Source organism: Mytilus californianus, unplaced genomic scaffold, assembly GCF_021869535.1.
Source record: "Mytilus californianus isolate M0D057914Y unplaced genomic scaffold, xbMytCali1.0.p SCAF_4, whole genome shotgun sequence".
Taxonomy (NCBI): Eukaryota; Metazoa; Mollusca; class Bivalvia; order Mytilida; family Mytilidae; genus Mytilus; species Mytilus californianus.
Genome location: NW_026262690.1, coordinates 80,096,404 through 80,110,215, shown reverse-complemented (window position 1 = coordinate 80,110,215; position 13,812 = coordinate 80,096,404). Strand labels below are relative to the sequence as shown.

At 31.1% G+C, this 13,812-nt stretch overlaps 1 protein-coding gene across 1 annotated transcript; it reads left to right on the top strand.

Moving 5' to 3' along the window:
* The first annotated feature begins 14 nt into the window (after positions 1–14).
* LOC127738615 (testis-expressed protein 30-like) lies at positions 15–3,630 on the top strand. The gene is made up of 4 exons (XM_052249947.1): positions 15–58; positions 862–1,096; positions 2,114–2,162; positions 3,216–3,630. Exons 1-4 carry the CDS (start codon positions 18–20, stop codon positions 3,626–3,628), a joined length of 738 nt encoding a protein of 245 aa, XP_052105907.1. The 5' UTR covers positions 15–17; the 3' UTR covers positions 3,629–3,630.
* Positions 3,631–13,812: the final 10,182 nt, after the last annotated feature.

Sequence of the window (13,812 nt, the reverse complement as noted above, 5' to 3'; positions counted from 1 at the left end):
TTTCACAAAGAAGAAATATGGCGGGAAACCAAGTTGAGAGAAAGCTGCTTTATGATAGGTGATATATTTTTATTCTTCGACAAAAAGTATTCACTTCTACTGAAATCAAATATGTTTACTGCCAGTCGTCAAATCATAGGCTTTGCTGCTGTACATGAAGCAGGAACCGAAAATATACAGTGACATTCCAACATTTGCGCAAGAAACATACTCAGAAACTTCAATTAGTTGATTAAGAACTTTGAGTTTCCCACAGCATTACTGTCTGGTCAGAATGGGAACATTTAATCTGATGCCTCGCTCTCGGCTTGCTAAGATCCCTTGCAACAACCCTTATTGACTGGTCCGTATAGGTGGCCAGTTGCAAGGCAAAATTTCTGTCCCTTTCCAATATACCCTAATTTTATCTCGTCTTGAACATGCATGAAATATTTGCCACTGGATGTTAAGCAACCGAAAATCAATCAATCCCACAGCATTAGCATGTCATGGACTTTGTCCTGTAGGTTATAAGGGATTGTTACCTTGAATCTGCAACCTCTCTTAAATTGCTGACTGGATTTCAGTCAAACATTATGGAATCTTTAATACATAATTAATGCCATTGGGCTCTTCCTAATATGGACACATATTTCTGTTATGCAATAGTTGAGGTATGAATTTGTGAGCTCTAATATTTTTTTCTAAGTGTATTTCTATAGTGCTCAAATGATTGCAAATAACAACTAAATTTCAAGTTAATGTAATTGTTTTTCAGCAGTAAATCCCAACCTCCAAGTTGCAATGCACTGTGACCACCAGCAGATAAAACTGCTGGGCAGAATCCATTTTTATTTACATAAGATATGCCATGCATTACAGATGTATTGAAATAGAATTGGGAAAGAAGAAGTATGAAGCCTGTCTGACTTATTACAATGATCCTGCTAAGATTTGCTATGGAATTATACTTACACATGGTGCTGGAGGGGACATGAACCATAAACAGCTAGTTTGTATAGCAGAGAAATTAGCTGAAGCAGGATATTTAGTCTTACGTTTTACCTGTAAAGGATTGAACCTTGGCTATAGGATTAAAGTGTTTACAGGAATAGTGGTAAAGATTTTTAAGTTTTTTTCAAAATTATAAATGGACATTTAAAAGTTTATATTTTCTGTATAATTTGAAAGTTACCGGTAAAACGTTACTTTCATCATTGATTGGTGCTCAAAGCCACTTTCAACAATATTGTGCTATTTCTTGGCAGTCAGTTTTTATTGGTGGAGGAAGCCGGAGTGCCTGGAGAGAACCACCGACCTTAGGTAGGAAAACTGACAATCCTAGTCGATTAAGATTGGAGTCCAGTGCACTTGCCCCGTACAGGATTCGAACTGACAACATCAGTGTTGACTGGCTAGTGATACAGTAGTTCGACTACTTAGACCACTCGGCCACCGAGGCCCCTACTTTCATGAAATTTCTGCAATAAGAAAAAGTTTATTTAACTATATATAGTGTATTTTATTCAGATTTCAAAAACATTTTTGGATCTACATACATGCATACAGCTTATAAAACAGACTACATATTGATAGATGTACAATATTATTACTGTATTTCTTATTTGTAGTATACATGATATATGGATTGAAATATTTGAGTTTTTGTTTTTTTTTCAAAATTGCCATACATGTTTGAACTGTGTAAAGATACTGGTATTAAAATGGACAGAAACTCACAAAGTTGATAGGACAAAAAGTCATAATTTAATTATTTAGTCTAGGAACAAAGTTAATTAGTATTTGTTATATGAAAATCGTGCAATGCCATTATGGATATGTTTTTTGGCACCATGATTAGCCAGTCAATTAAGCCACTTTGACAACTTGTTTTTAACAGTTATTCCATCATTATTAAATTTTAACAAGTTTTGCTTAAAATATTAAGTAAATGCAAGAATCAGACAAAAATGGTTTAAAAAATTAAATCTTTTGTTAATCAAAGAAAAAATTACCTCAAAACTGAACAGTGACTTTTGTTCTGTATTCTGATGGGAGATAACTCATAACTTGGTGTAAAAGAGGGAAAAGGTTTTGTCAGCTAACATGGCTAAATGAAGTTTGTATATTTCAGGACTATGTAAAGGAGAAATATCCTCATCTAAAGGGATGCTTTATTGGAGGTAAGTTTCACAGATTTAAAGTGTCATGTATTGTAATTTTTAGTTGTAAAAAAACTTAATGTTGTTCAGCTTAGTACAAGTAAAATCCTCCAAATTTCAACGGAAGGTGTTAGTGATATAACAAAATGATTTTTTTGGCATTTTAAAATTATTATATAAAAGAAACAAAAAGGACTATATGTAATTAAGAAGATGTGGTATGATAGCCAATGAGACTACTTTCCACCAGAGACCAAAAGATGTAGACATTAGCAACTATAGGTCACCTTATCGCCTTCATCAATGAGCAAAACCCATACCGCATAGCAAGCTATAAAAGGCCTAGAAATGAAAAACGTAAAACAATTCAAACGAGAAAACTTATGACCTGATTTTATATGTTTATTTTCGTAAACTCAAGATTACATTTGTATATACATATATATAGCTGATTAATTTTCATTCTGTCATAATATTTACTATTTTTTACAATACCAACATAATTATGATAGAAAAATTAATATTACCCCAAGAAACCTGTGTATATAATAAAATGCATATGAATTATTAAAATGAAAAAAATGATACATGTACCATTTTATAAAAAGTTATGTGGAGTATGACTATGGAGTTTTGCTAGGTCAGCAAATCTGACTCTTCAGATCTTCTTATTTTTTGAATAGTCTTAGAAATTATTTTTTATTGTTTAATGCAATCTTACAACTAATTTTTAAAACTAGCAAAACTTAGTATAACCCCTATATTTGAAGGGTCAATAACTTTACAGTAAACCAAATGTTTTTAATTTTGTCCTTAGATCATAACTTGTATAACCGGTACACAAAACAATTCCCATGCTGTGTTCCTGAATGATATATTTTTATTTCTTGTACAAAACTCAGAAAGAATAGGTCAACAATAAACATGCTGTATAATTTATTTATCTTTTATCACGTTCTTATATAATTAGCCATGTGAATCAATGTCATCTATATATTATATTTACATATATTTTGATAAGCTTAGATAAAATAGGGCAGAGTCATTATAATTGTATACATTAATTGGTTTCAGGACGTTCCATGGGATCAAGGGCAGCTGTTGGTGTTTGTTGTGATCCTACGATGACCGATCTTTTACAAGGTGTCATATGTTTATCATATCCTTTACATAAACCTAATGACTTCAAACAGTTACGAGATGGTCCACTTTATGATGTCACAAAGCCAGTCCTTTTTGTTAGTGGAACAGATGATAATATGTGTGACAGGGAGTTGTTTTTACCTATCCTTGATCACATGACCAAATGTCAGGTGCACTGGATTGAAGGAGGAAATCATGGACTTGAAATAAAGGGAAAACCCAGTGAAGAAATAGTACTAGAAATAGATTGTGTTATCAGAAAGTTTATTCAGGAATGTCTTACAGATAAACCTAAGAGAAGTAAAGAACAGAAGCCTGTGAAAAAGAAAATAAAAACTCAATAAAATCTTTATATTGTGGTTTAAATTTTTACTGTCTATGCAACTTATTATGTTGAATAATTAGGAGTTGTTTGGTATAGGACAATGAGAAAGCTCTCCAGTAATACAAATATAACCCAAAAGTCATCTAGAGGTCAACACAGTCTAAAAACATTGAATATGTGAATGGTTTATTTTTGAGATCTGAACTTTCCCCCTTTTTAGCTCACCTGGCCCAAAGGTCTAAGTGATCTTTTCTCATCACTTGGCACCTGTTTTCGTTGTCTGTTAACTTTTACAAAATCTTCTCTGAAACTACAGGACCAAATTTAACCAAACTTGGCTACAATCATCATTGGGGCATTTAGTTTAAAAAATGTGACCAATGACCCTGCCTGCCAACCAAGAAGGCCAACATGGGTAAATATAGAACATAGGGGTAAACTTAAAAATGCAAGTTTTGTCTATTATTTTGAAAAACTGTTATAGAGAAAATCTGACAGAGGCAGAAATGTGTTCAGCTCTACCAATTGTCCATTTATGTCAAAACTGTCAGGCGACTTCTAATAGGAGTTATTGCCCTTAAATAACAAATTTTATCAATTTTTTCATTTTTGCCTATTATCTTGAAACTATAATAGATAGAGAAAAATTTTAAATTGCAAAAATGATCAGCAAGACAAGATCTACAAATAAGTCCCCCCATTGTCGAAATCGTCAGTCAACTCCTATTAGAGTTATGCCCTTTGATGACGATAGATAGATAGAAATTTAAATAAGTGAAAGTGATCAGCAAGACAAGATCTATAATTAAGACAATATGGAGTAAATTGTCCGATGACTCCTTATTAGAGTTATTGCCTTTTATGATTTATGCCATTTTTTTTGTGTTTTGCCTTATATGATAAAAATTATAATGGATATATAAAAACTTTAAATAACAAAAATGATCTACCAAAAAGTCAAATTTTGCCAATATAGTTAGTAGACTGTCACTCTTTATAGGAGTTATTGCCCTTAAATGAGGATTTTTTTTCACCCTCTTTTGTGGTTTGGGCAAAAACTATAGAAGATGGAGAGAAATTAAACAGACAAAATTATCAGCATTAACAAGATCAACAAAAAAGAGATTTTTTTCATGAATTCTATTTTTGTCTTAACATGTTGGGAGAGTGTCCTTTGTTGAATATGCACATAGACACAGGCTCTTTAGAGCCTCTATTTAATTTTGATCAATGGACTATAGCTAACAAAAGGTACATAAAAGAAAATACAAAAAAAAATCAATGCAGGAAAAGCACTTAACTTCAGAATAACAGTGCAATAGGTATTAAAAGACAAGTATAAACAAAATAATACCATATCAGTGGCGGATCCAAGGAGTTTTGAGAGGGGGTCTCTTTCAAGTGGCATCCTTTAACATCTGTCTTTCCCTTGATGTCCTGCTGAGGCAATTCAGGCAGGGGTGCAATCCATATAATCTGGAAAAAATATGATTTTTTATAACATGTCCTTCCTGATTACCTCTTTATTTGGAGTTAATTAACAAGGGATAAGCATATCTGACAAAAGAACTATCCTGTGCTAAAAATTGAATGATTGTGATGTGGAGTGAGCATTGGTGGGACCATAACAAGCATATCTGGAAAAAGTTCCATGACCAAAAAAAAATTTGCTTGAAGCTACTGCATCTCAAAGAATGCTTGTAGTTACTGAAAGCAAGTTTGTAGGAGATTTCATAAACACTTCAAAGAAGACATGATTACATGCAATGTTCAAAATAAACAAAAGAATTTGAATGCATAACAAAAACGAAAGAAACATTTTCTATTTTATTCAAACTTTATACTAGGAATTGATGTTAATCCCCAAAAAATACCAGAAGCAGTGATTGGACAACAACAGTATGATAACCTTCATCAATAAGTCTATTAAGCAAAAAAAAAAAGACAGATTTTTTAAAAGAACAATTCATAAACTTACTGCTGGCTTTACAAATAATATTTCTGTAAAAAGCTGGTTACAAAGTACTTTTTTACCTCTCTTTGTGCCATTTAAAATTCTCATCAATTGGCATCCATCAACTTAATCTTAAACTACTGCACCAATTTTAACCAAACTTGATTGAATGATGCTCAAGGAATTGTAGAATAAAGTTTGTGTTTTGTTTGTTTCTGCAAATCAACCAACATCTTGTAACATGACCACCTTGGTTAAAAAAACACATAAGGGTAAATAAAAAAGTATTGATAACAGAGAGAGAAAATCTGACCAAGATCAAAAACACAATCAAAATTTGACTACTTAATTCTATCATAATTATCAGAAGACTTCTTATTACACTTATATGACAATTTTCTGTTCAGCAATTTTGTGTTTTTCTTTATTATTTCAAAATCTGTATTAGACAGACAGACACTGTAACAGCAAAATTGTTTCTATATTGGAAATTATTTTTTAAAGAGTTCTGATTACAAACTTTGTCCCTTGTCCCACAAGACTGACAGAGCTTTTGTAAATCACACAATGTCTCAGTTTTAAATTTACAGTTTACATTGATCTAATATAAAACAAAATTATCCAAATTCATACCGATCGAGGTTATTTCTTTGTAAAAACTTAAGATATCTTGCACCTGGACAACCATCCAACCTGGCTTAAGTTAAAAAAAACACCAATTTGGTCTTTATACCAGTTAAAAATAATAGCAGTCCTGAGGTATTTTATAGAATGTTTTTGTGTTTCAACTACAAAGCTCTTAGAAACCCAAACTTTTTAAAATCGGTTCAAGGTTCTTTTAGGATATCATGCACAATTTTCATCAAAGGTGCCAGGAAGTTATGCATTTTTCTATGGGATTTGTTTAGTCTATTGTATTAAATCAGCTTTTAGAAGTCTGTTTATTTTTTTAACAAGTAATATGTAAAGACTATGTCATGAATACATGGGAAAAAATGTTGAAACTTAAATGATGAAAATTATTTGTCTTGACAGTTACATTGTATTTGAAGCTTACTATTGCAAATGAACAAAATCTCTATAATCTGAACACCCCAAATGTTATTTAGATTTAGCCAGGCAGCCAGCCGCATAGTACTTAATCTTACAAGGGTGTGAATGGGGTTTACAGAATAGAGAATAATGGACAAAATGTGCAGGATAAAAAGCCAAAATAAAGAATGCAGAAAAATAGGCAAAAAAATATAAAAAAAAGAGAATAATGGGGTGCTAAAATATAAAGAATAGAGAATAACAGGCAAAATTTATAAAGAATAGAGAAAAATAGTCTTAAAAAGAATACAGAAATGAAGAACCCCCATCCAGACCCTCACTTATCCATGTACCTTTTGAAAAGTAGGGTCTGCAGTGAGTAGTTGTCACTACACAATTTTAATAACCTTTATATGTGATCATGTCATTCACTGGTTAAGTTTTTTACTCCAAATTATTTTTAGCCTAGTCTTAGAAGAAGAATGTTCCTGTATGTATTTTTAGAAGATGTTAACATATAAGACTGTTGAGGTAAGTATATGGATAGTATTATGAATGAGAAAAGCAAATTTAAAAAGAAGAGCAAATTATTGAAAAAATGAGATGTTGCATTTTAAAGACTAATAGACATGATAAAAAAGTTATAATGATTTCTGTGCAAAAAGGTCACGAACTGCCATTTTGCAAACTAAAAAAAATCGATTTTTTAAATTTTTTACTCTTTTTTTTCTATTGTATTTTGGGGAATATTGATAATGTTGTTAATTTCCTTAATAATAATTGGGAGGTGTGCATGCCTTCATTAAAAGAGGTCATGTATTCAACATGACTAGGCTAAGCAAAATCAAAGACTTTGAAAAAGATATTTTTTAGTCTAGCATCATATAAAGAGGGTGTAGATGAGGGGTTCTACATTTCTGTATATATTTAATTTTTAGTCCATTTTTCTCTATTCTTTAGAATTTTTGACTCATTATTCTCTATTCTTTATATTCTAGTGTCATTGAATAGAAGTTCCTTCATAATATTAGTTCCAAGTGGAAGAAATATTCTGTAATATTATTTCCATTGGAACAAATATTACAGTATTTGTTCTTTACAGAATAAAGGGTATACAATATTTGTTTCAAAAGGAACAGATATTATGACATTGTTTATAACAAAGTTTCCAGGGGAACTTCTGTTAGGCGGAAACAAAAATATACGTTGACAAATCCAATTCAGGATATGAACTTGAACATTGATAATTCAACTCTGCCTCTTATGCTAATACAAAGCAGGATGTAATCCTATCTCATTTAAATGTATTTGTCTGGAATATGCACATAATATTTTGCACTGAATGTTATGTATTCATTCATCATTTATCATCTTCATAATATTTTTTAAAACCTAAAGTGTATATGAATAAAAGTTGAAAAGGAGATGTAGGTCATATGTCAATCATCATAAGACAGCAATCCAACTACAAAAAAAAAGCAATTTATTCTTTGACATGTCTTACATTTTAAAGTCAAATATATATTTTTATCAATCTGTAAAAGACCAAATGAAGGACACTAACAAAGTGGCTCCAACATGGTCAAATAAACCTGTAACCTTGGAGGGTTTGGCTGGCAACCTTGCAACCTGATGTCTCATTTGACCTTTATCAACTTTAAAAACTGTACTATTTAAAAGTTCTATTTGCTTAAAAGTGACCCCATCATCTGGGGCAATTTTTAGACATGACACAAGGAGGGTACCTTACCAACTTACATCTTTAGTTGATGATGGGCATTTTAAGAGATAGTCTCTGTCATGGTTTGGAGATAGCCTCCAACACTTCCAAAGGACTTCAATTCAATGTTTTCAGAGCTTAAAGGGATAGAGATCACACTTCTAAAATTCTATAATTATAACATTTTGCAAATTCTTCTACATGTGCAATGATACTTATTATAATAATAGGCCAGCTTTATTTATACATTTTGTGTTTTTTGTTTGTTTGTTTTTTTGATGTCTTCCCGATTGTCCCACTTTTTAAAATTACAGGTAAAAAGTAATGAAATTTTGTGGGACAATCGGGAATATGTTTGTGGGACAATTGGGAATTGTTTTGATAGTGATTAATTTGTTTTTATAGTGTGTAGCAGTTACTAATCACTGTAACTTATAGAATATGAAAAAAACCATGAACAAATAATAATACTTACATATTATATTTTGCACATACATGTAGTAGGTACAATTGAAGTATCATCAAACATGGAATATAATATGAAATCATAAAATTTTAGTCTTAGATGCATGATTTTTTTAATTAGTTTTTATTGGCTTTGAACTAGCTGTCAGTAACTGCGAGTACTCTAAGATCTGTACTTAGTGTCTTTGTTGTGGGGATGTATAAGTAGCCGTCCACGTCCATGTCCACTCTGTGATTTGTTAGATGTATTTCTGTCTGTACCCATCTGATGAGTTAAGCCTTTTTCAACTTATTTTTTTTAGTTTATTCTTATGTTGTACTGTTACAACACTGTCCCAGGTTAGTGGTAGGATTGGTGCCTTCAAAAAAGTTTAACCCCGCCACGTTCTGTATGTGTCTGTCCCAAGTCAGGAGCCTGTAATTCAGTGGTTGTCGTTTGTTACTGTGTAACACATTTGTTTTTCGTTCATTATTTTGTACATAAATTAGGTCGTTAGTTTTTCTAGTTTTAATTGTTTTACATTTTTCATATGGGGCATTTAAAGCTGACTCTGCTGTATGGGCTTTGCTCATTGTTGAAGGCCGTATTGTAACCTATAGTTGTTAATTTCTGTGTCATTTAGTCTTTTATGGAGAGTTGTCTCATTGGCAATCATACCACATCTTTTTTTTATGGAAGTCTGGTTCTTCTTTATAGTTGGTGACGAGTCCTGTTGACTGCACTTTATGGCAAAGACACTGGGAATATTGGAAAACAACCTTTAATATTGATTCATGGAAAGGCTGATCTGGCAGAATTCTAGACAACAGCTTCGTTATCGAAAAAAGGAAGTTGTTGGGTTCAGGTGAATCTGACTTTGGGTGTTAGCAGTCTTCAATAGTGTAGAGAATGTTGTATTAATGTCCTCTGACTTCCCTAGTAAAATTGTAAAGACTTGTGGAAAAATCTCTCCATCAACAAGTTCGTCTAGAGTGTAGAATGTAAATGAGTCTATACCTTTTTTTTTTAAATTAATGGCATTATTTATTCAAAAACTTTATAGAGAAAATGTAATTAAAATTACGGTATTGAAATTTGTTTTATAAATTACGTAACATTGTAGATATATTTCATAAGTCAGAAATATTATATTTTTTTAATAAAAAGTGCATTAATCTAATGATTTAAAAAACATTTTTTTATACTTCTATAAAATTAATATTAAATGTGCAATAAATTAATTCTTGTTTATTTAGTAAAACAAACAACAGTTACATTGTTTATCTAAGAACATTTTACTTCATAAAATAATGTGGGACAATCAGAACTTTTAATGTGGGACAATCAGAACTCTAAAATTTTAAAAAGTGGGACAATCGGGAATAAACTGTTTTTTTTTGGGTTGGAGGGGTGGTGGATTTGACACATCTTTTCTTGTATAATTTGTTTATAATATAAATGCCAAAAATATTATGTTTCTTTCTTTCCTTGGCACCTAGATAATGGTTATAGTCAAGAGGCTGTGATCATTTTGAATCTTTAATTTTAAATCTAGCAAATCATTATTGAATTTCGCACACATTGAATAGAAGCATTTTTATTCTGAAAGAGAGAAACCTAAATATTTGCTAGTTTTGATAAGTAGGTCTATAAGAATCAGGTTACATGCATATCAAAACTTCAAAAAGATACTTGCCAACTAAGCATACAACTTTTAATGTAGTTTTGGGCCTAAATATCAAATGTTCTCTCTATATACCCTTTTGTTACTATTTTTTACTGTGATCCTATCAGAACAATTATTTGACTACAATGTAATAAACCCTATCACTGTATATTTTAGCAGCAATATCCTGTAAGACGATGTCTTCAATGCAAAAGTGAGATTGAAATTTCTGGTGAGAGCACTGTCAGTGTTAGGCATTTACGTTCACAGGAATCTTGGAACAGTATATCTAATATATATTCCTGCTATAATTCTAATCTGCACAAAAGAGTGATCTCCCCTTTTTTGTTAAATTTTTTTTTGTATACAGTAGGATAACTAGTAATTCTAAAACAATTGAAAAGTAACTCTTTTTTTTGGTTAAAGTAATATCTGTAAAACTGTTATATAAAAGTACAAATACATATTGTCTGTCATTACTTTTTCACTGAAACTTGTTAGATTTTCGTCTTTGCTGCCCACAGACCAAAAAAAAAAAAATTCAATGTATAAAACTATACATGATGTACAGGTCTTTCTATAAATAGTTGCCAGATTGTTTTGGATACTTTTTTTTCTATTTGAAGGAAAATAACTATATCTTTGTTGGTATTTGTGTTAATCATTACTAGAAGTTTTCTGGTGATGTTATAATCAATAGCCTCCTTGCTTAGAACTTGGTTTACATTGATAAACTCTATTTTTTTTTTATTTTTAACCAGGTTGTCCATTGAATAGGATGTCAGTAAACATGATTTTATGAAAGTTATCTTTTTAGTATAACTAGTACTGTGTATCCAATATGTTTCAAATCGCCCAATATCATTACTAAATTGAAAATGACAGTTTGTTTGTTAATGAGGTGAATTGACATATTCAGAGTTATTGTCCCTGTGCAACATGTTGTGGGGAACATAGAAATACCAGGCATCAGTCCATCTGTCCGTCTGTCCGTTCTGTCTTATTAGTGCTCTCATTGCCAGATTTTTTGTAAAACGTATATCATAGGTTTATATCAGTAGTGTCTCTGACAAGTTCAAAAATCAGCGCCAATCAATTATTTTTAAAAGAGTTATGCCCCTTTGAAATATTAGTTATATGGAAAATTGCATTGTTAGCGCTTACATGTGTACAATTCTTGCCAGATTTTTTTGAAAACTCAAATCATAGGTTTATATCATCATTGCCTTGGACATTTTGAAAATTAGCGCCAATCAAATATTGTTAAAAGAGTTATGCCCCTTTGAAATATAACTTATATTGAAAACTGCATTGTATTTGCTCTCAAGCCTTCATTTCTCAAAGATATTTGTAAAAAGTTTTGAAGAACAAACAAATAAAATTTTTGTTAGTTATTGCCCTTGGATAGATAAAATATGTGCAAGGCGGGAGACATTGGAAGTCTGTTCTTTTATCTATTAACTGTAAATTCAGAAATTATTGCGTGCGTTTATTATTGCGATTTTGTCATTTTAGACAAAAATGTGATTTTAATTTTTGCGATATTGAGAAAAATCATGTTAAATTCATATAAAAAATTTCAAAGTGTGAGTTTTAATTATTGCGATTATAACCCTGTAGCATTTTTCGCAATAATAAAAACATCGCAATAATTTCTGAATTTACAGTATATGTCATATTGTCAATATAAAAAAAAATCCAACCTTCTTAAAGATTAATTTATGGGGTCTACATCAAAATCATGTCTAGGCGTATTGAAACTTAATTTGAAAATTTCATTTTGTATGTGTTTCTTTTTTTAACTAAGCTAACCAGTGGTTATACTTATTTAAATGCTTTGGCCAATATCATATACTAGTTTACAACAGTAATGCAGGTTCTTGGAGCCTCATGTTTTAAGGTTTATTGTTCTAAGATTAAACCTATTCCCTTTAGGAGAATGATTTATTATCTGAACAAAATTCAGTTACATAAAAGGGGAAATACCTTTGTTAGGTTAAAATATTTTTCTACACAGCCAGTTACTCAAGTGTGAAGTGAGTAGATGTGAGTGAAAAGATTTTATTACCTGTATGATCATGTGATTAAAAGGTTAGAATTTGGCTCCAAATTAGTTTGATCTTTACTTGGACAAAGACTTGCATTTTTTTCTTAGAAGATTTTAGGAACATGAAATATGTTTAAAGGTTTATGAGGAATTTAAGGTATTATTTAGTAACAATAGTTTACTTTAATTGAAGTGGTTTTGTTTTGGATTTTAAACTTTTAATTCCGAAAATAACTTGAAGAATTGAATGATTTTCAAATTTTTCATACATAATTAGGTTGGATGTGAAACAAAATGATGTCTAGGTGTCTAAGTTTTACAAAAGTAGCAGCAATAAACCTGTAACCATGTAATTTGATATGGAATAACATCTAAGTAATCTCTACAACATATTGAGGAATGGAGGTAACATTCATGTATTTGTCTAAGGGACCATAACAGTTTCAAAAATTGAATTTGATTCAATTTTTTAACTAGTTTAGCACGACCTACCAGATGGGTTTATGTCGAACACCTTGTATTGCAAGGTTATTTGACTAAATGAATATTGAAATATATTGAGGTGAGATTGACATCTTTCCCGCAGTAAGTAGATTTTTATGCTGCGACGAAGGGGGCATTAAGTTTTACCCTTGTCCATCCTTACATTCCAAAATTAGATTCAGTTCTCTTACTTAAGTTTGCATTATGTTATGTTATGTTATGTCTCTTTATAAATCGAAAAATTGGCAAATTTGCAGTTTCTGCGATCAAACTTTATTTTACCTCAACCATATGCTATGAACTTACACACAATGATTATTTACCACCAAACTCAGATCAATTTGAATTTGGGTGTTGTCACTTTCACTGTTCTGGAGTTATGTCCCTTTATAAATGGAAAAATTGCTAAATTTGTGGTTTCCGCACTATAACTTTAGTTTGCCTCAACCAAATGTTCTGCAACTTATACATAATGCTTATTACCACCAAACACAAATCAAGTTTGAATCTTGGTGGCATCACTTATGTCGTTCTTGAGTTGTGTCCTTTTGTAAATTGAAAAAATGCAGAATTTGCCTTATATTTACAAGCAAGGGCATATGTGTCCATGGGACACCTTCTTCATTTATTTTGAACCTATATTACATTTTTCATTAACTTGTTTTAATATTAAATGTTTCATTTCAGTTTTTCAGAACTTACAGCCATCTAAATTGGTATTCAGATGCATTTAGGAATGCAGACAGTATAACAACTCCATTATATTGATTTTCCTAGTGATAGACCAGTGTATGCAGGTATAGTCAATAATTTTTTTAAAAAACTTATTCAAACTCGTTTTTAGCTCACCTGGCCC

Coding starts and splice junctions, on each gene's coding strand:
- LOC127738615 (XM_052249947.1), top strand. CDS start 18: ATGGCGGGAAACCAAGTTGAGAGAAAGCTGCTTTATGATAG. Junction 59..861: donor AGAAAGCTGCTTTATGATAG/GTGATATATTTT, acceptor CATGCATTACAG/ATGTATTGAAATAGAATTGG. Junction 1,097..2,113: donor AAGTGTTTACAGGAATAGTG/GTAAAGATTTTT, acceptor TGTATATTTCAG/GACTATGTAAAGGAGAAATA.